A 20,800-nucleotide genomic window follows, 5' to 3' on the forward strand; every position below is an offset into this window, starting at 1 on the left:
GTCTACAACTGAAGGCGATCAAATCGTAATTGGTAATTATACCCAAAATAATACTGAGTAAGCTCAACCATAAAGTAGATTAGCTTCTTAACTTTGACATTTTATAGTCGATATATAGCTTAATCTGAAGAAAACCCAACCTATTTTCTACGTCTATAAGTTAACAGATAAGGCTTAAGCTAATGGCCAAAAAAAATCCATGGAAATCGGCTTTTTAACGCCCAAATTTAAAAAATTCATTGAAAATTAAGTTTCGAATGTTAACAGGCAGTTGACGACTATGTGAGTTAATTCCAAGTTAACCGTGTGCAATCCGCGGATCTTGTAATTCCCAACACGTTCTAGCAGAAATGTTGTGACTAGGGCGCTGCTGCGGTGAAAAATCTGTGAAGTCATTTTTGTGTGTGTGTGTGTTTGTGTTTTTTTTAGTGCCTTCAAGTGCTTCCAAGTGCCTTCAAGTGCTTCCAAGTGCCTTCAAGTAGTCCACTGGTACTCACCATCACATTGGTGGTACATGGACTTGGCCTCCATGGACGATGCAGTGCATCATGGATTTTTTTTTGGAAAATCAGTCAAGTCATTTTGTGTGTGTTTGTGTTCTTTCAGTGCTTCCAAGTGCCTTCAAGTGGTCCACTGGTACTCACCATCACATTGGTGGTACATAGACTTGGCCTCCATGGACGATGCAGTGCATCATGGATTTTTTTTGGAAATCCATATTCTGGACTTCTGGTGACGTGTGATGCTGGATATAAATGACGATGCCTACTATACCATTACTGGACTTCGGCAAGCCGGAAACTCAAGGTAGGTGACAAACTTTATAATATATGTTTATTGCAGCTTGGATCCAACGGTAATAGAGACCAATCTAGTATACAATACTAAATCTAATAGATTTCTTAAGGAGTACTAACTCTGGGTCCTACGGCTCCTTGTTTGTTTTTATTTTAGTCGCTTACTTGTTATTTTGACAATTTCGTATGTGTCGCAGGATGTCGATTTTTGTCAACCGCAACTCCCTTTTGCAGGTGTCGCAGTAATAGCTGTCGGAGGAATGGGATGATGATCTCCTGGATGATCCCGCGGTCGTAACTGGACTGGGCGCTTTAGGTTTATTGGCCTGCGCGTTTCGACCTTTGCATTTGGGTCGGTGTACCAACTGTTCCAGCACATCAAACTCCTCCAGCTCGAAATCACATCGCGTACAGTGCCATGGCTCTGCCCTAAGTACTGCATCCATGGCCATTGTCCATTGCTGTTCCGCCAAGCAGTCATACACCACGTGCTCGGATATGTTAAGTCCACCCTTTTCATTGTTAGCAGTCATGGGATAATCCACATCGAAGGGATTCTCTTTGAGCTCTGTAAGTCTCGCAGAAGGCTCCTGGTGTGTGTAGAGCCTTTTGATATCGGCGGGAAGCAACCGACGAATCGCATATGCCACGTCAAGAGACATGAAGGCGAGAAGCTCATGCCAAAGCGAGCAGCTTCCATCGCTCTCACCTGAAGGGACTTCTTGTCCTTTATTGAGATCTGCGAATAAAAAAAATACATGATGATTATGAGCTAAAAATAATTATTATTATTATGAGCTACAAAAAAGTGGTTCATATTATATTTGTAATAAATTCTCACAATAAAAGAGTCATCCGAGGAGCCCCCGACAATGCGGGTGTACTTACCATCAAGTTTGGCGTAGAGCAACCTGCTCCAACGTCGGCGCAACTCGACGGCGCGGCTAAGCAGTTCCATTCCACTGCCGGGCATCGGAAGGTCCAGACCAAGCCAGCCATCGCAAACAATCTGTGTAATTCCCGCGTTCGTGTCGATGGCAAAGCTAAAGAGCAGCAGAGTCTGCGCTGCCGGCAAACGGATGCAGTTTATTAGATAGGGTTTGGCGGTCTCAAGCAGCGACCTGTCGATCAATTAGATTAGTTTTGGGCTACAATTACATACATACTCTCTTACTGATAGCACAGTAACTGATGGCGTTCGCTGATCGGATGCTTGGGCGTGTAAAAGTCTGGCTTGGGTAGCAGATCGCTGTCCGCCAGTTTGAGCAGTTCGAAATGCTTGGCGAAGTGGGAGTTGGGGTGTTGCAGAATGAAAGGCTTGAGGCGCGTGTGAAAGAACTGCTGTCCACCGCCTTTACAGTAATTAAACTCGTCGCTTATAGCCAACTGCGGGTAAAATCCGCTGCCGAGCAATAGCTTTAGCAATACAACGTCGCGATGGCGATCGAGGCGTGCTGAACGCTCCAGAAGTGCTAGCTGGCGAGGATCAAACCTGAGGCGGAAATCCACATCTCGCATATCGTCGCCTTGCTCCTCATCTCGCTCTTCTTCATCTTCCGGCGCCCTACCGCCGCTTTGCTTGAGCAACTTGCGCTGGCGAGGCTGCTCAAATCGTTGGCGGCGCTTCATTGCTTTTAACTGGCGCAGCTCGCCATGCCTCGTGGCCCGCTCGGCGCTTGTTAACTGAGAACTGCTAGCCACTACCATACCACAGCTCTCCAGGATGCGTTGAAACTGTTGACGCAGCTTGGTCACCTCGTAGAATCGCTGTTCCTCGATGCCCAAGCGACGACACCACTGGCGAGTGCCTTCGCGCCTCATCTTGAGCTGTAGCCACTCGCGATACAGACGCACCAGGGTGAATAAGTCCCCCTGATCGGACTCCAGTGACTCGCGTTCACGCACGCAGCGCTGATCCGAGTGGGCACGGTTTGTCAGTGGATTCTGGACACTGAGCATGGCAGCCATGGTCAACAACTGCTCCACCTCCGGAAATACACAACCCAAAAGCAACATCTTTCCAATGGACAGCTCCACAGGCAGGTTGGCCAACGAGCTACCCAGCGGAGTAATCTTCTCCTCTACGCTAAGAGCGCCCTAAAAAAATATGTCCATAAATTTGTGAAACCTAATCACTATAAATATTTCTGAAAATGCGTACGTGTTGCTTTAGAGCCAGAATAGTCTGCTCTATTCTTTCCGTTTCTGGGGCCTCTATAAAAGGAAAGACCCTGACGTCGGGCAGTCCCATTGACACCATCTGCAGCAACATTGTGTCCAGCGGTACGCGGTAGATTTCTGGTGTGGGATAGGCCTCAAATGCGTTGAACTGATCCGTGGTGTAAAGGCGGAAGCAAACCTGTGTAAGAGTGAGAAGCCATGAAGAAGTGAATACATAGGCTAGCGTCTTTGCTTACACCTGGTCCTGTGCGCCCAGCACGACCCTTGCGTTGCTCGGCCGACGACTTGGACACCCAAAACTCCTTCAGGCGCTGACCCTTACATGTGGCATCGTAACTCATTTCTTTGACTTTGCCAGAGTCCACCACGAAACGCACGCCGTCCACAGTCAGCGACGTTTCAGCGATATTAGTGGATACGATGCATTTCCGCGAACCCTCAGGAGCATAGTCAAATACCTTACCTTGCTCTGCGATCGCCTGACCACTGTGCAGAGGTAGCACGAGCCAATGCGATTGCTCAGTGGCATACTCTTGGACGGCCTCAACAACCGATTCGATTTCATTCACGCCGCTCAAAAAGATAAGCACGTCACCTCGCTCGCTGGCTGGGTTAGATAGTAAAAGTCGACTTATGGATAGACGGAATGGTTGGACTCACTTGGATACTGCTGGTCAATAAGGCTTAGCACCTGAACAAATGGAGCCGGGTCGATTCGGTTACCCTGAGATCTCCTGGATGAAGCCGTCGCCTGGCCTGCCTTAAGCTCCAGAGCTGGTGGCGGTAGGTAGCGCAGCTTTATTGGAAACAAACGTCCCGGAACCTGCACTAGCCGCGCACCCTCTTCCCGGAAGTAGTTGTGAAAGAGCTCCACGTTGATGGTGGCCGACATAAGAATTAGCTTTAACTGCGGTCGCGCTCGCAGCAAGCATTTTGTAACGCCTAGCAAGAAGTCACCAAACAGATTACGTTCATGAATCTCGTCCAGGATAAGGGCGTCGTACTGATCTAGGTTGGCGGCTACCGCCAATTGGCGAAGCAACAGGCCCTCGGTGATAAACAGTATGTTGGTACTCTGCGTCCGGCTGCGCTCGAAACGGATTTGAAAGGCCACCCGACTGCCGTAGTCGTCCAGGAGCTCATGGGCCACGCGCTTACATAGGGACACACAGGCCAAACGACGTGGCTGGGTGCAGGCTTGGGCATTCAACAATTAGGGAATTTACTTAAATAAAGACTCTGGGACTTACCAATGCTGCGATATCCAAAGTCGTAGAGGAACTGGGGCACCTGTGTAGACTTGCCGCAACCCGTGTCGCCAGCCACGATGACTACGCGCGACGTGTCCACTGCCTCGCGCAAATCTTGCCGAAAGCGAGCAATGGGCAGGTTACGCTGTGCCTGACGCAGCTTTCGGATGCGCTGGAACTTTTCTGCCTGGCGGAAATCAAGGTAGACGAGTAGAAGATGTCGAAACTGCGACTGCATCTCGCTCTGTCCCTGTTGGAGCATTTCATCTGTGTCCAATCGCAACGCCAAGTGTTTACTGCGATGATATGGCTGGGAACTGATCAATTGCAGTTCGGTGAGCAGGGGAGGTAGCACGGGCTGCCCTGTGGAGCGCATCATAGCCTCGTACTTGTACACAAACTTCCAAAAATCGGCTTCGTTCTCCACCAGACTCTTAGCCGTCTGGCGGCTCTTGGCCTGCAAAAGGAAACTTAACCCTGCCTTGCGGTCCAGAAAGCTGAAATCGACCAGGTTGAGCTGTTCCTTCTGACGGGCAGAGTCATGATTACTGGCCATATAAAATTCCCTTGATTTCCGAGACATTTTCACTGGAGCACATTAGCTTCTGAAATTTTTATTTACCAACTTATCCCGGCAGCGTCCAATATTAGAGCTATCGATAGCCCGCTCAGCTGTGAAGCCCAAACCGATAACATTGCAAAGATATGGGAAGTGAACAACTAAGATGGTTTATTTCCCTAAATTTCTAACAGGAGGAGCCGCTACCACATAGCACGCTGCACGCCGGACAGCTTGTTGTAGTCGGCAAGGTGGCGCCAAACGATTCGGCTAAGCCGGTACTTGTGGACGACGCCGCGCGGCCGTGACGTAAGCGCACACCGTTCCCGTACCCGGACAAGCGATGAGTCCCGTGGAAAAGCAGCAATCTCAGCGTCGGCTACCTCACGCAGTTCCTGAGGCAGAATGTCATTCTTTCGCAAAGAGTTGACCCGCAGTCGTTCTACCGCGTTCTCCCGGACGCACTTGCGTCGCTTGACATCACGTATCATCTTCCAATCGGCGTATTTGGTTCGCACCTGCTGCAGCTGTTTGGGGGGGCGGGCATATAATGGATATAAGCTTGTTCTTGTTTAGATTATTTTGTTTACTTACACCACAGCCAGCGATCTGTACGGATTGGCACACAAAGCCCCCGATCCTGGCCAGAGAATTCATGTTGCTGTTGTTGCCGGTGCTCTTTGTCACATTAATGGTTACTCTATCGAGTCGAATAACTATCGCAAATGGTTATCGATAGGACACAGCTGATTTGTCCCTAGTAAATGGCAAATATATTTACGAATCTTTTAAAAATACATTTAATCACCTTTTTCAATGAGGTGATGTAGCAGAGCAAGCGAGGTGAAATTTTTCATTGAAATAAATTGATCGTCTGCTTGCCATTGACGCACCCGAATAAGTTTTAATTAATGATTCAGTCGCTTTACATAACCGCGAAATAGGGCGATTCGAACCAAGCGCTTTCACGACCATTCACAACGCTGCATGAGACATTTGTCATTCGCAGCGAAACGCGAAAAGGCTCATGTCTGTGTGCGTGCGCGAGTGCGTGCATGTGTAAGTTTTGGTTCTTGGTGTGTGTGTGGCTGTTTCACGTCGAGTTAGAAATTTGCTCGTGCCCGCAGTTCGCCGTTCGCCGTTTTCGCCTTGTGTGGTGTGTCTACTAAATACCGTGCCAATCGAATCTAGCTCCCCGAATCCGAGCAGAAGTAGCAGCCGTAGCATATCAGCCCGCTGTTCCGCAGATCCCGCAGTCCGGTACAATTCACGGCCAGGCGAAAACCCAGTCCCCAGTCAGCAGCTGAGGAAGAACAAGAACGAAGAAGAGGAAGAGAGGAGCAGCCGCAGCCTTGCAGAGATGCCTTCCAGCGATCCCCTGCCGCCCAAGGAGGGTGCGCTCTTCCGCAAGCTACTTGTAAGGCGGTCCAGGTGACCTTGTTGTCCCATTTAAACTCCTTGCCTCCTCCTTAAAAGCAACCCTCCGAACAACCCCCTTGACCCTGCTTTTGGCCGGCTTCGGCATCCATGTGCTTTTTCGCCCAAAGGCAGGTGGAGTGCCTATTTTTGGCAAAAGCAAAATAGAGGCAGCACCTACGGTGTCCGGGATGTAGGGCTCCTCAGGTCGGCTACCGGTCGTAGTCCACCTTCATTAGCTGTGTACCGCTCGATGGTCGCATAACCTCAAAATCAACACTGGGCGGGATGTGAAAAACACTGACTTAATGATGTATTTAAACTATTATTATCTGTTCTATTGCCCAAACAGAAATGCTACGAACTGAAGCAGTACAAAAATGGCCTCAAACTGGCCAAGCAGATCCTCTCCAACCCCAAGTATACGGAGCATGGCGAGACGCTTGCCATGAAGGGACTTACCCTGAACGGCCTGGGGCGCCGTGAGGAGGCCTACAAGTATGTGCGTCTAGGACTGCGCAACGACCTGCGCTCCCACGTCTGTTGGCATGTGTATGGACTGCTCCAGCGCAGCGACAAGAAGTACGATGAGGCAATCAAGTGCTACCGCAATGCGCTTAAGTGGGAGAAGGACAACCTGCAGATCCTCAAGGATCTGTCTCTTCTGCAGATCCAGATGCGTGACCTTGAAGGGTACAAGGAGACGCGCCACCACCTGTTCACGTTGCGTCCCTCGCAGCACGCCTCTTGGATCGGTTTCGCAATGAGCTACCATCTGCTGCGGGACTACGACATGGCCAACAGCATACTAGAGACGTTTAGCCAGTCGCAGAACTCAATCGTATGTATCTGACTCTCCTACTAGTCTATCGTATAATCCAATTTATCAATCCTTTTCTCATTTCATTTACGTTTCCGCTAACGAGTAGGAGGCGCATGACTACCGCCACTCGGAGCTGCTGCTCTACCAGAACCAGATTCTCATCGAGTCGGAGCGCCTTCAGCAGGCCGTGGATCACCTGACCAAGTACCAGGCCCAGATCGTTGATAAGCTGGCTGTTCGCGAGACCATGGGTGACCTGTACATCAAGCTGCAGCAGCAGGAGAAGGCAGTGCCCATCTTTGAGTCCCTTATCCGACGTAATCCGGAAAATGTGCTCTACTACGAGCAGTACATGGCCGCCCGCCAGGTGACCGATCCCAGTGCCGTAGTTTCAATCTATCGCGTGTTCCAAGAGCAGTATCCGCGAGCTCTTTGCCCCCGCCGCCTGCCTCTGGACATCGCCACTGGCGCCGAATTTCGCGTAGTAGCCGACGAGTACCTGCGCCGCGGTCTGCGTAAGGGTATCCCGCCGCTCTTTGTTAATGTGCGTACTTTGCACAAGATTCCGGAGAAGGAAGATACCATCGAGGAGCTCACGCTTCAGTATTTCGAGAACCTAACTCGTTCCGGCCACTTCTCTCGCGAGGACGCTGACGCTGGAGTTCCTGTCGAGCCGGCCTCAGCGCTGGTGTGGACGGCACTGTTTCTCGCGCAGCTCTATGACTACAAGCGTGATACGGATCGTGCCCTTGAGTACATTAATGTAGCAATCGAACATACACCAACACTAATAGAATTGCTCATAACTAAGGGACGTATTTATAAGCATGCCGGTGATCCCGTGGAGGCGTACGTTTGGCTGGAAGAAGCGCAGAGCATGGATACAGCCGATCGGTAAGCTTCGCTTTGGTAAAACCATTAAATAAACTCACTAAGTGTAACCATCGTTCTGCTTTCCTTCAGGTACATCAATTCTAAGTGCGCCAAATACATGTTGCGTGGAAACATGGTGCAAGAGGCAGAAGAGATCTGCGCAAAATTCACTCGTGAGGGCGTCTCCGCCATGGATAACTTGAACGAGATGCAGTGTATGTGGTTCCAGACGGAGTGTGCCCTGGCCTATAAGCGCATGGGCCGCTGGGGCGAGTCACTGAAGAAGTGTCACGAGGTGGAGCGCCACTTCGCCGAAATCGTTGAGGACCAGTTCGATTTTCACACCTACTGCATGCGTAAAATGACGCTGCGCGCCTATGTTGGCCTGCTGCGACTCGAGGACGTTCTGCGTCAGCATCCCTTCTACTTTAAGGCTGCCAAGTGCGCCATTGAGGTGTACATTCGTCTGTACGATAAGCCCCTCAAATCAGAGGCGACCATTGAAGAGATCGACATTGGTATGTTAGACTGTTAATCGTGTGTTTGCTCGTTCAAACTGCTCAATTCCATTCTTGATCCATTCCTTCTTCGTAGAAAACCTGCCACCTTCGGAATTGAAGAAGCTACGCAGCAAACAGCGCAAGGCCAAGAAGAAAGCTGAGCTGGAGAGTGCGCAGGCCGCACAGGCGCAGGTAAAGCGCGAACAGCATCAAAAGTCGAAGCAGCAGGCGAACCAGGAGACCGACCCCGATGCTCCACAGTTGGACGAGCTGGTGGCTGAGAAACTAGAGCGCACGGACGATCCACTGGAGAAGGCCATCGACTTCCTAAAGCCGCTACAACAGCTGGCAAATAATCGTATCGAGACGCACCTGCTGGCCTTCGAGGTGTTCTACCGCAAGAACAAGCTGCTTCTCATGCTGCAGTGCATCCGACGCGCTCGCGCCTTGAACCCTGCGCATCCCGAGGTCCACAGTTGCATTATACGTTTTGTGAAGTCGTTGACTATCGCCGCTAAGCAGCAGTCGTTCAATGAGCACGTACAGCAGGTGCTAGACAAGGCCACCAAAGAACTGATAGGCAGCAAGACGCCCCAGCAGCTCAACGACGAGTTCATTGCCAAACACAACGCTTCCATACTGCATTTATACGAGGGCGCACGCAGTCTGTACGAGCTAGACAATAGTAAAAAGGCTGCCGCTATTAAGCTGGTCACTAACTTTAATATGGCCAAGCTCAGATTAGAGGTAAGTGGCTACCAACAAAATCAAAGAGTTCCCTATTCACCCTTACAATTTAAATTGCATTCCACAGGAGGCGACCAAAATCTACACAGCGTTGCGGGACGGCGATGTGTTTGGGGAATGCGAGACAGAGGCGGCTCTTTACCAGCAGGCGTGCCATGAACGCTTCCAATACGCCCGTATATTTCGGAATGTAGAGGAACTGGAGGCACAGCTGCAGGAAAAGGAGGCAGCCAAGCTGCGCGCGGAGGAGGAACAGCAGCAATTGATTCACGTTGATTCTAGTGAACCGGTGCCAGTTTTGGCCACGGCAGCGGCAGTGTCTTAGGACCAAACAAGACTGCTACAAAATACCCGCAACCGCAAAAATAGTAACAGCAACAACAACAACAACAACAAACAGATCTGCGGCAAACAACAATAACGAGAAGCGAACCTAACTAACAACAAACAATATGAACAGGAATAAGCTTAGCTCTATAAACAACGGCAACCACAATAAAATTCACTATTAACAACAACAACCAACTAAATGCTATGACGACGAAGCTAAGCTAATCTAAGCAAAGCTATGTTTCTCTAATCGGATCTGATCTGTAGCGGTTGGCTAAGCGGTGTGCCTTTTCGTGTGGTTACCACCGATTCCACCTGAGATCACATCCCTTCATACATCCTCAAGTCAGATCTGCACGCGCAGCCTCCCAATATAGTTTCGGAAAATTAAAAGTCGGAGTAGGAACTATTCACCAGATATATGTGGGAGTCGAAAAAATCTAGATTCTGGCTACGCGACTATATAAAACTATCCAAGTTGAAACTGTTTTAGGATTTTTGAAATTGAATCAAATGGAACCTTTTGTTGACAACAATTGATGGCTTTTTTTAATAACATTTAATTTTTTTTATTATTTTTAACGAATGCATTGTATGTACATATATAAAGTCGTAATTAATTATACGCAAATCAAAACTTTAATTCATAAAGAAAGACAAGTCTTATAATTCTAAATTCTAGATTCCAATAATTGCCTATAACCAAATGAAGAACATTGAGCACCATCAAAATGACATTTAAAAAAATGCTACCTTTACAGAGTTCAAGCTGATATTGTTTAAGTATATTTGTGCTTCTTCTTCTAGCTACATACATATTTAATTTGCAATCCAAATTGCATTCTCACAATTGTGTCTCAAGTAATACCATAATTAAAAGCATAATAATTTAAAATGTTTTGTATTCTAACTCCGCCCAGATATGTACACATATATATTTCTGACCAGCATCAGGAGAAAGTGAAGTCTGGGGACTCTATCCCATCATTTTTATAGGAACTATACATATGTCAAAATCCCTATATTGACCAAAAAATCTTGAATATAACTGCAAGCTTGCGTGTTGCTATAAATAAGCTTAATTTCTTATATTTTTTATTAATAATTAAATCTTAAGCAAGAATTTCCCATTCTTGGGATATTCATAATTTTAAATTCGGTTTGCGGCTAAGCAGAAGTCAACTTTCTTTAAAAGGCAGTTGAAACTTGACGGCTGCTTTGGCCATGGTCTTGGCTTCGACTGCGACTGCCATTAAGCTCAGGGCTCCTGCGCGTGTGGCTGTAATGGTTTGAAAAAGGTTTCGGAAATCTTCGTCTTCATGGTGATTGGGACCGAATCTGTCCCTGATGCAGTCAAGTACCGTCCAACGCTTTCCCATTTCGCTCCTCCAAGACTTTCGCTGACTGCCGACTTATTCTGCTGCACCTGTGAGTGCGGCTGTAATTGCTTCAGCGGTTTCGAAATGTCGGGTTCACCTGTCTTGAAGAACCTTTCTGAAATTTCCTTCTTCATGGTGATTGCCACCGAATCTGTCCCTGATGCAGTCAAGTACCGTCCAACGCTTTCCCATTTTACTTTTCCAAGACTTTCACCTTTGTCTAAAGAAAACAAACCTTTCATGTTTACGGTTAAAGTTAAATTGTAAGAATTTGGCAACACACGTAAAAGGTTGCAATCGTATATTTTAATTTGGCCTATCGATATCATCAATCAATTTAAACTGCACATGCGTCAATGCATGAGGTCCTTTTTCCGCAAAGATTAACTTTGACTTAATAATAATCGTGTTAGGGGAATGCATTCTAAAATTTAAGAATGTGTCCAGCTTTATTTAGAAAAACGCTGATTCAACACTATCTCTAATATAGAACAAGTTCCTTTTTAATATAATTAATGTACACGATGGACACTTAAACATCCAATAATAAACTAATATAAAGGTGTTGATTTTTCACAGGTGGTCCTTTGGACTGAGGGACTTTTGTAATGGAATTAAATATAAAAAGTAAAAGAAAAAGGTGGTGTTTATTACAAGAAAATAAAATATGAGTCAGTCTCATTTCAGTATTCACATAATCCACAATTTGTTTTAAAAAATGTAGTCAAAAGGACGCGGCTATTTTAAGAGCCACGAACGGACTAGGAAATGAAAATTAGGAGGTTTTTAAATAACTTTTTGCTTTCTTAGCGCTAGGTGGGTATTCAACTTAATCAGAAAACACTTTCAGAATTTAAACAATGGGATTTATCTTTATCTGTCTTTTCGTCTTAGTGCATTATATAGTCCAAATCGAATTTGGCCCCAATTCGAGGCACTCGTTGTTTCCTTGGCTTGATCTGCAAAAAGACTAAATTGTATTATACAATATTTTTGGGTTAAGTTTTTGCTGTCACCTGTGATGAAGACGATGCTAGGGATTCATTCGTTCTGGTTGACAGGGACCCATCAGAATCGGTCTGTGATGTCGATGGCTGTTGGCCCGAAAATACATTATTTCGGCGGTAAAGGCATTGAATGGGCTTAACGCATGCTTACCTGAATACTAAGTGCTTGCATTAGTTCAACAGTCTGTTCGTTCGGTGATCTTTTCGGAAGACTGCAAGTGGAGTTTCTAACTGTGGTCTCATTTAACGATTGCTGCAACAGAAGGAAAAAACAAAGAATAACATAAAAAGACAAGTCTGCACATTTGTTTAGTTATTTTTTACTGCATTTAAATCCCGGCCTCCTGGCTGAGCACGGTTTGATTTCTTTGGACGATAAGCCTGTATAGGTACAAAATCTTGTATCGATGAATATCGAGTTGTCACATTGTTAGTCTCCGTCGGCGTCTGGAAGTTGGATTGATACAGTTGCTGCTGTTGTTGGTACGGTTGGTATGGCTGTCGGAATTGAGGAGGCATTCGCACGTTATTGTTGAAGGCAATCTGGTCAGCTATGGTGGAGCTCGCATGCGACTGATTTCCGTTGTTAAAGACAGAACGGGGTACGTCAGTGTGGTGCATTCGCTGCTGTTGCTGCCTCCTTTGATGACCACCTCCGGGATGGTGATCCATGTCCGCTCCCGACTGTGGGCTTCTGTACCACTGCTGGTTTTTGATACGATCAGTCTGCTGAGCTTGCACATGTTGTTGCTTCTGTGCCTCCTGCTGCCAAAAAAGCGGTGGCTTGGGCAGATTCTGTAATAGGGGGTGGTTGGATAGCTGGATTGGCGAAAAGTGAAATTTAGTTTCTTACAGGCATTTGTCCGGGAATTGGAGCTTGTTGCAGTTGTGTTGGACGTTGCTGCTGTATGGACTCTTGAGGTTGCGAAGAACCCTGGTCCTGGTTCTTTACGCCCAACAACGACATGAGCGCCAATGTCTGAGCCTGAGGAGTCGCTGTTGAGGTCGTAGTTTCGATCGTAGTTGCATTCACAATTGCAGTGGGAGCAGCATTAGCCGGATCGAGGGCAGAACTACCCCCTTGCTGGCGTGATGTATTCTTCCGCCAATTATTTGACGCCTGCTGCGACTTGCCCGATGAAGTACTGGGACGATCGCGCCAATTTGCCATCTGCTCCGGTGTCTGTTGCTGCTGAACTGGCTTTGACTTCTCCGGTTTGGTCTTTGAGTCACCGAGCGCCTTGACAAATCCGTCAGATACCTGTGACTTCATCGTGATCGGGACCCAATCCGAACCTGCTGCAGTTACATAACGACTACTGTTTGTCGATTGCGGCTTTTGTACATTCGTACGGACGTTTTCACCCGATGCCTTGTGTTTTTGGGAAGCACGCTCCGGCTGCACTATATCATTCTGTTTTTGTCCTTGCTCTGAATAGATAAGAGAATTCTGGCATAAGTCGAAGTCCTGATTAGCGCATAATATAAGTTCCGAGGGAAATACTTACCATTCGTATAGATGACAACCAGGGCGTTTTCGGGTACTTTGTAGACTCGGTCTTGAGCGATGCCGTGGATATCATTAAAATTTGGAACAGCCTTATCGAACAACACTTCACAAAAGGTGTCAACGGCATGAACGCATTCCAAGCGGACTGGGTTAGGATCTGTTACGGGATAAATTCCAATGACGGTACCCTTGATACCTACTGGTACCATGTAAATGCTGCGGACAACAATAACGCGGGCGAAGAGACGCACTGAACGACGGTATCGGTAGACATCTGGGAGTGTGACATTGGGCTTGACAAGTAAATGCGGTTTCACCTGCAGCTTTACCTCCTTGACAGGCAGACTACGTAGCTCATCAACCGCCGATATCAACAGCTCGACAGTCTCTCGGCAGACAGTCTTGGATCCGCACGAGATGCGTTCTACCTTCATGTGTGGTTGCTGTCGCACCCAGTTCGCCACATCCTCAATACGATGCTGGCCAATTGCATCCGGAAAAATATCCCCCTCAAAGACGTACTCGCATCGATCATTGCTGGAAGCAAAGAACGCAACTACCTCTGGGAAACGCTGACAATAATCGCGCATTAGTTCCACTGCCAGGCTAGAGTAGAACCATTGGTAACCGGAGCGGGAGCAATATCCCACGCGCTCCTCGTTTCCCCGTGGGAACTTTAGCTGCAAACCAATGTTGTGCTTGGCCACGTTCTCCATCTTCTCCCGTCGAGGACCGAGAACCACCCACATTGTGCCGGAGAGGCGACCCAAAGCCAGCCCGTTGATGTTAAGCGAATGGCACACTTCGTAAGTGTTCATTAAGTCTCGGTCGCGCTCTTCCTGCAATGCGCGTGCCTCCTGCACATCCGGTTCCGGACAGACCCGAATGCTTACTGAAGGATAGCGAGAAAAATGAGATGAGAAATGAGTGAGGTATTGATACGGTGATACCGACTTACCCTGAATGCGACCGCATGTGTAAGCGAGTAATGGGTCCTGAACAGTTCCCTCGCTACCATAATACGGGTTGCCGATGAAGAAGACCTGGCTGCCGGCGGGGAAGAATTCCTCTACCTTGTTAAATTGCTTACGCATATTCTCCTTTACAACCAGATCGGCCACCACACCCTGGGCGGGATAGGCGGTGACAGCCTCGCTCCACGCATCTCTCTCCATCAGTTTTCCTTTAGCTCCAAACTCCGTAGTGCTTCCAGAAAAAGTGCGCACATAGACGAGTACGTCGAAGTTGGCAAACTCAATTCCCATACGCGTTGTAAAGCTATAAAAAAAGAGTCAAAAAGAAGCATTAAAATTTAGATGACATATGTAAGATGCAGCTTCACACTCAACTGTTCTTTCAGCGTCTTGCACTCCGAGTCAAACCGTCTTGATTCATATGTCGATATACCCTCCTCGTCGACTCGCTGGTCTCGTGTTACCACGCGCACTACTTTAGCTTTGATGAGATGAGGCCAACCGATGTGCACCACCTGTTCCAGATATTGCCCAGCCACCGCTTCCAAGGTGTCCAGTTGCCGTTTACGGGGCTTCAGGACCATGCTTTGGTTACGGCTGGACTGTTCGAAAACTTTAACGCGATCCTGGCGAAGCTCAAACTGAAAATGGCGTACAACTAAAAAGCTGTCCTTAAAAGAAAACAATAGAAGTAACTTACGTCGAAAGGCAAATGCTTCATTGTCGGGAAGCCCGGGAAAAATACGTGTCTCGACGCATTTGGCAGTTCGGCGCACACACTATGTGGCAAGTTGATGGCGATCTCGCTTGACCACTTTGGAACCTCCATGCAGTACAGGTGCGTCAATGCCCGTAGAGGTGGGTGCGGAGCCATCGGTCCCTGGGACTCAATACAGTAATTGTACACGTACATGGGACCGTGTCGATTCCGTTCCTTCTCCGCCGCCGATAGCAGCGGCTCACATCGACTCATTGCAGCAATCAGCCGCTCTTCGTCGATAAAGGGAATCAGGGTCACCGCTTCCCAGTCGTGCTTCTTGCCATTAAGATCACTCTCGAACTCTAAAGGATAGAACTCAGCCAGTGGGCTGCTCGGAAGCAGCATTAGGTCGTGGTATGCAGTTGGAAGCAGTTTGCAACTGGACGACGGCAGCACCGCCAAAAGCTGTGTGAAAAAAGAAAAACAGGATTTCAGAATATCAGGTATGAGTGGAAATTATCAATTTTATAACTTTAAATTTTAGGATTTTGAACTAAAAGTAAAAAAAAAATGTATTAACCACTTTATCTTTGTTTAAAAAAAAAACATAATCTATTAATGTATTTTTTGTTAATTATGTCAACGATTTAGAGGGAGATAGATATATTCTGCGATTTTATGATGATTCAACTGATTCTGAGTATCAAATTATTATATCTTATATTTATTGAGTTATCCCGATTAATTATTCAAATATCAGGGAAAATCCCAATTCCTATGCGGGACAAAAATAATTAGAATGTAAATTATTTACGTTTAAGTACACATTGCTTAGTCTTTTAGGAATTTCAAAGCGCAACTCACCTGTTGGAATGGAAGGAATGGTTTGCCCAATTGGAAAGTAATCTGGACTTGCTCGATATTCTTGAGGTCACTGATGAAAGGAGCATAGTGGAAGGGATAGTACCAATCCCAGGACTGAACACCGCGATAGTAGTAATCGAGAATCCACTGCAGTGCGTTGACATAGTGATGTCCCAGTTCTTCGATCAGTTGGCTCTGCGATTCCCTCTTGAATTTGTTGCGGTAGTAGTTGCGCTTATAATTCTTGAACTCGCTAGCCAGGATCGCTTCCTCGTCGCTCCCGTTTTCATCGCTATCATCTTCATAAAGCTATGGATGTTAGTCGGGATTTAATAATTACAATCGATGGATTGAGAATATCTAAACTTCTTACCATCATGCTCTCATTAATGAGGGCTCCTAGATCGGAATCGTAGTTTTCATTGGCAGCAATCTCGGTGACGTCGATGTCAAATGCTTCCGTCTTAGCGTTCATATACTTTAGATCGTCGGCGTGCTCTTTGAACTGTTCAATCTCCACCTCTGTGAGGGCAGTCATAAAGATTTGCAAGCGCCGCAAGTTGAGCTTGCCGTTTTCGTTGATATTCCCACCAAGGGTAGGGTAAATACGGATATAGGTGCGGTATAAAAGGGGCAGAGCATTGGAGGAGATGTGGAGGCATGGCAAATGGGGGATGAAGTCATTGCCCACCATGAAGCCCATAAGAACCCAGTCATCAATGAGCTGCGCCACGTCCAACTTTCGCTCGGGTGTGCTCAAGGCGTCGAACTCTAGTTCCAGGTACTCTCGCAGCAGGCCTAGATGCAGCAGAAAAAAACGCGTCTCCTCCACCGAGGCTCGTTTTACGTTGCGACCGAATTTAACTTCCTCACGCAGCACCACAAAATGCAGCTCGTGAGTGCAGAGACCCAAGATAATTAGATCGGCGTCTAAGCCGTATAGGCAGTGTCTCGTGTTTGGGTCATAGTCTGGTTGCGCCTTCATGTACCGAATGCAGTCCATAATCTTGTGCTCGCCCTCGCCAGGCGTCTCCTGGCCGCTAAGAATCACGCTGCACCGCTGCCACAGCGGATCCGTGGAAATCTTCGTCTTGAGAAAAGCGCGCAGACCCTCTTGCAGCCGCACCATGAACTCGGTGCCCGGGGTGATACAGTTGCTGTCAAAGCGCTCGTGCTCCCGCTTCTCGCCACGCAGCGCCGCCTTTGTCTCCAACTGCTCCGCCTCCCGCGCCGACCGAAATCTCCGGCTTCGCTGCTGATTCATTTTGGCCCTAGGCGCCACACCATCAACGGCCAGGAAAAAGAGACGCTGCGGCTTGATCAGGTAGAATAGCTTGTCTACATAGTTAAATATCTCCTGGAATATCTGGTGCTCCTCGAGGTGAAAGTGTATGTTGTTGTCATCCGGATGCGAGCAGTTGTGAACGATACCGTTCATGTCAAGGTACAGATTATCGAACTCAGGAATCTGCAAACAAAGAACTTATCACATGACATGGCATTCGCCTCCACAGCCTCGTCCGCTTTACTTACGCTGTGCTCCCGCGCCAACTCGCTAAGGCACGGATAACGCTCGCTAATATAGCGGAAAAACTTCGGGACACCCATGTTGCTGCTTTGGGTTAGGGTGTTCTACCTCCGTGCAACTCCTCCTTGCTTACTGAATAATTTTGTCAACTACACTAGGTGTTCTGGCGGGGAAAGTTGTTATTTTTATGTGTATCAACTTGTATTGATTAAGACCTTATTTGCAAATAGTAGGCCAGGTGTTGCCACAAGGTTTGGCAATACTTTCGAACTTGTGGCAAGGCCAAGCGTTATTTTTTTTTTTTTTTTTGGTGAAACCCTGTGTAAAAAACCATATATTGCAAAAAAAAAAAAAAACAGAACACTAAAGCTATATTTGATTTTGCTACCATGTACCTGATAAATTAATTTTTTTTGCTTAATACTAATTATGGTTTGAACATTGTGCATATTTTCAAGATATTATATTTTTTGTTGGTTGTTTCGTTCTAAAGAACTTAAGCTCTCTTTAGAATTTACTTACCTTTTTTAAACTCGTTTAAAGCTAAATATTTCAGAGTATCGCTGGTTCTTTAACTGTTGCGATTGTAGTGAACTAGTTCCTTGTGGAGTTTAGCACTACCATTAACTCTTGGAAATGGACACACTGTTGCCAAAAATTAATAAAAACAAACAACTTGATCGGTCACACTAATCCCCTGTCGAACAGCTGTTTTCTCTACCGTAAAGCGCTTGTGTTCCAAATTTTACGTAATTCGTATTTTGAAGCCGTATATTGCGAGTATCGCATCCGCCTAGCGAAATGTCGGCCCTCCGCCAAGTGATGTGCAGGAGCTCTGCCTCTCTGCAGTTGTAAGTTTCTGAATATGACGGGAGCATTGCGTCTGCATTGCTAATTTATTTCCACTACTCAACCCCACGCAGGTACCAGGCCAACAAACTGGCCGCAACCCGCTGGGCATCCGCATCTTCTCAGGATGGTGGCCCACTGGACCTCAAGACCGCCCTGGCCCGTCCAGAGGAACTGGAGCAGCGCAACAAGCTCAGCGGTAAGATCACCGTGCCCACGGCCGTTAATCTTGGCCCAATCTCCGGCGTGCCAGATGAGCATCTAAAGGAGCGCCGTGTACGCATCCATATTCCCCCGAAGAACGCAATGCAAAGTGGCACGGACAACATCAACACCTGGCAGATTGAGTTCGACAACCGCGAACGCTGGGAGAATCCGCTCATGGGCTGGGCCTCCACGTAAGCAGCTGTGCACTCTGCTATCGGGTTAAATATGACCACATACCCTTTTTTCAGCGGCGACCCACTGTCCAACATGAACGTGCAGTTCGGATCTCAGGAGGAGGCTATCACATACTGCGAACGGAATGGATGGCGCTGGTACGTGGACGGCAGCGTCAAGCCCAAGAAGGAGCGAGTCAAGAATTACGGCATTAATTTTGCCTGGAACAAGCGCACGCGCGTCTCCACCAAGTAGGCCACCACAAAACTAGCCAGGATCATAGACATCTATTTTTTTTTTGTTTTTTGCTGTGTTTATTATCTGAATACCTAAATAAACAGTCGACTGGACTAGGAAGAATTCTAATGACCAGAACACTGGATTCGATGTATTTCTTTGTGATGGCACCTTCACCTATATTACTTTTAGAGGACTTCCAAATGTGTAGTATTCAGTCGAACCGACGCTTGTATCTATGACGGTGTTTTTCTGAACTGCTACTTCGACTTCGACGCCTCTTTCTGCTGTTACCTTGTTCCGTGGGTCGCTCCTTCTGCTTCTGGGGCCACTGCCTCTGCAGTGCCTCCATCTGCAGACTGACCAAATGCTGCAGCTCCTCATTAAGCGTTGGCTTACTCTTGCGGTAGCGGCGTTGCTTCTTCCACTCCCGTTTGGTCTCGCCCACCAGCTCGGCAAAGGCAGCGTTGTCTTCGAACTCTGGGTGCTTTTTGGTGTGCTTCAGAACGTGCTCGTAGATGAGAAGCTTTTCCTGCGTATCAAGGCCTGCCTGCAGATCATCAAAGGAGGAGGCTGTGGCACTAGGTTGACCTTCATCCCCTCCAATAATCTGCTGAATATCCTTGTCTTCGAGCTGAATACTAAAGGCGGGATTAGTACAGCAGGAAGCTGGCAGTTGCTCCAACATTTCGGTACTCTCATCAGCTTTGTCCTGTGGTATTTGGTCACCTGCTCCCCGTACTCCCTGCTCACTCCAATTTAGGCGTAACAGTAGCGCATTTAGGCGTCTCCTACTGTCGGCCACAAAAAGGCGCACCTGCTCTCGATCTAAGCCGGACATTATTTTATACCGAAACAGCAGAGAAAACTGGATGTGTTGTGAAAGCCCAAAATATCTGGCTAGTGCTGTATAACGCAGCGTGTATTTACAGTCCTTAATAGTTAGAAAAATCTACAATGCAACTTAGCCCCATGATATGAAAAAGGAGCTCAGCTCCAGAAAAGGACCGTAAACGCCATGACCAGACAGGCGGCTCCAACCCACGGCGACTTACGCTCCCCGATTCTCGCCAGCTTCCAGAAAGTTCCTAGGAATCTGAAAGTTTAGAAGGAATGGTTTATTTAGCCGGTTGGTTCGGATTGGATTTGGAGTACCCACCCGGTCTTGTTACGGTCTATGATGCTAGGAAAAAGGGAGCGAAGGTAGGCACAAGTGCATATCAGCAGCAGGATGACTGACAGCAAGCTCTGGAAGTTGAACAGGGCACTCTGTAGGGGAAAAGATGACGGGTTAGTCTCTGAATAAGTATCGGTCAGGTTTTCATTTCAAACCATGATTTTGCGAATCGGAATCCGTGTTTGGTGATAAAATAACAACAAACGGTAAACTAGTGACGTGCCATCAGCCCTGCCAAAAAGAACTAGTTCGAAGTCCACTGTATCCACTATACGATCAGTTCGATAACTTTTAGTCACCTATTGGAATAATTTTATTCCCTTAGTTCTTAAACAAATTAATATCTCTCTCTCTCTCTTTCAACTTGATAAAACTAAGCACAAAAACTTGGGGAGAATGTACGTGTTCATTTACGGAAATACTAAAAATCAATGTGACAAAGAACACCAACTCTTACTATAAAAATATTTTCGATACATATTCGATTTGGACGCTCTTTCTTAAAATCTCAAATTAATCTTATTGATTTTAAAAATGGAAACTTTTATGTTTAAAATATACACAGACGCCAATCTTTTTTAAAAATATGAAACTATTTCCAATGGAAACCGACTATAAGGTCAAGTGAATAATCGATTCACTTGGAAATCATCGTTATTGCCACATTTTCAACAATATCGATAGTATCGCATAAACATCGATTTTGTGTGCCAGCTCT

The 20,800-nt window shown here is 47.0% G+C and overlaps 7 protein-coding genes across 8 annotated transcripts; 2 read left to right on the plus strand and 5 right to left on the minus strand.

The window, feature by feature from the left end:
• Positions 1–817: 817 nt before the first annotated feature.
• On the minus strand, positions 818–4,820 carry LOC108103753 (probable ATP-dependent RNA helicase DHX34). The gene is made up of 7 exons (XM_017209364.2): positions 4,229–4,820; positions 3,639–4,175; positions 3,215–3,585; positions 2,959–3,156; positions 1,972–2,894; positions 1,686–1,918; positions 818–1,536 (listed from the first exon to the last, which is right to left on the minus strand). The coding sequence occupies exons 1-7, from the start codon at positions 4,809–4,811 to the stop codon at positions 959–961; spliced, it is 3,423 nt and encodes a 1,140-aa protein (XP_017064853.1). The 5' UTR covers positions 4,812–4,820; the 3' UTR covers positions 818–958.
• Positions 4,821–4,941: 121 nt separating this feature from the next.
• On the minus strand, positions 4,942–5,516 carry LOC108103760 (28S ribosomal protein S14, mitochondrial). Its single transcript, XM_017209378.1, has 2 exons — positions 5,382–5,516; positions 4,942–5,314 (listed from the first exon to the last, which is right to left on the minus strand). The coding sequence occupies exons 1-2, from the start codon at positions 5,442–5,444 to the stop codon at positions 4,991–4,993; spliced, it is 387 nt and encodes a 128-aa protein (XP_017064867.1). The 5' UTR covers positions 5,445–5,516; the 3' UTR covers positions 4,942–4,990.
• A 337-nt stretch (positions 5,517–5,853) lies between these two features.
• Positions 5,854–10,119, plus strand: LOC108103754 (N-alpha-acetyltransferase 16, NatA auxiliary subunit). The gene is made up of 6 exons (XM_017209365.2): positions 5,854–6,204; positions 6,556–7,044; positions 7,133–7,920; positions 7,990–8,417; positions 8,494–9,146; positions 9,214–10,119. The coding sequence occupies exons 1-6, from the start codon at positions 6,148–6,150 to the stop codon at positions 9,469–9,471; spliced, it is 2,673 nt and encodes an 890-aa protein (XP_017064854.1). The 5' UTR covers positions 5,854–6,147; the 3' UTR covers positions 9,472–10,119.
• A 1,221-nt stretch (positions 10,120–11,340) lies between these two features.
• LOC108103752 (5'-3' exoribonuclease 1) lies at positions 11,341–18,035 on the minus strand. 2 transcript variants are annotated; one of them, XM_017209363.1, is made up of 13 exons: positions 17,961–18,035; positions 17,444–17,601; positions 16,284–17,378; positions 15,911–16,219; positions 15,047–15,511; positions 14,722–14,987; positions 14,331–14,650; positions 13,371–14,264; positions 12,716–13,293; positions 12,187–12,657; positions 12,014–12,115; positions 11,872–11,949; positions 11,341–11,814 (listed from the first exon to the last, which is right to left on the minus strand). In XM_017209363.1, exons 2-13 carry the CDS (start codon positions 17,516–17,518, stop codon positions 11,746–11,748), a joined length of 4,722 nt encoding a protein of 1,573 aa, XP_017064852.1. In that variant the 5' UTR covers positions 17,519–17,601; positions 17,961–18,035; the 3' UTR covers positions 11,341–11,745. The 2 variants fall into 2 exon arrangements, with proteins under 2 accessions (XP_017064852.1, XP_017064851.1); XM_017209362.1 differs by lacking the exon at positions 17,961–18,035 and having other exon boundaries at positions 17,444–17,677.
• Positions 18,036–18,127: 92 nt separating this feature from the next.
• Positions 18,128–19,050, plus strand: LOC108103759 (NADH dehydrogenase [ubiquinone] iron-sulfur protein 4, mitochondrial). The gene is made up of 3 exons (XM_017209377.2): positions 18,128–18,289; positions 18,362–18,685; positions 18,743–19,050. Exons 1-3 carry the CDS (start codon positions 18,240–18,242, stop codon positions 18,921–18,923), a joined length of 555 nt encoding a protein of 184 aa, XP_017064866.1. The 5' UTR covers positions 18,128–18,239; the 3' UTR covers positions 18,924–19,050.
• A 57-nt stretch (positions 19,051–19,107) lies between these two features.
• LOC108103758 lies at positions 19,108–19,749 on the minus strand. The gene has a single exon (XM_017209376.2). The coding sequence runs from the start codon at positions 19,744–19,746 to the stop codon at positions 19,120–19,122; it is 627 nt and encodes a 208-aa protein (XP_017064865.1). The 5' UTR covers positions 19,747–19,749; the 3' UTR covers positions 19,108–19,119.
• A 33-nt stretch (positions 19,750–19,782) lies between these two features.
• Positions 19,783–20,370, minus strand: LOC108103761 (protein kish). Its single transcript, XM_017209379.1, has 3 exons — positions 20,238–20,370; positions 20,065–20,174; positions 19,783–20,001 (listed from the first exon to the last, which is right to left on the minus strand). Exons 1-3 carry the CDS (start codon positions 20,238–20,240, stop codon positions 19,896–19,898), a joined length of 219 nt encoding a protein of 72 aa, XP_017064868.1. The 5' UTR covers positions 20,241–20,370; the 3' UTR covers positions 19,783–19,895.
• Positions 20,371–20,800: the final 430 nt, after the last annotated feature.

The sequence above is a fragment of the Drosophila eugracilis genome, unplaced genomic scaffold (genome assembly GCF_018153835.1).
Source record: "Drosophila eugracilis isolate 14026-0451.02 unplaced genomic scaffold, ASM1815383v1 contig_1414, whole genome shotgun sequence".
NCBI classification, from domain to species: Eukaryota; Metazoa; Arthropoda; class Insecta; order Diptera; family Drosophilidae; genus Drosophila; species Drosophila eugracilis.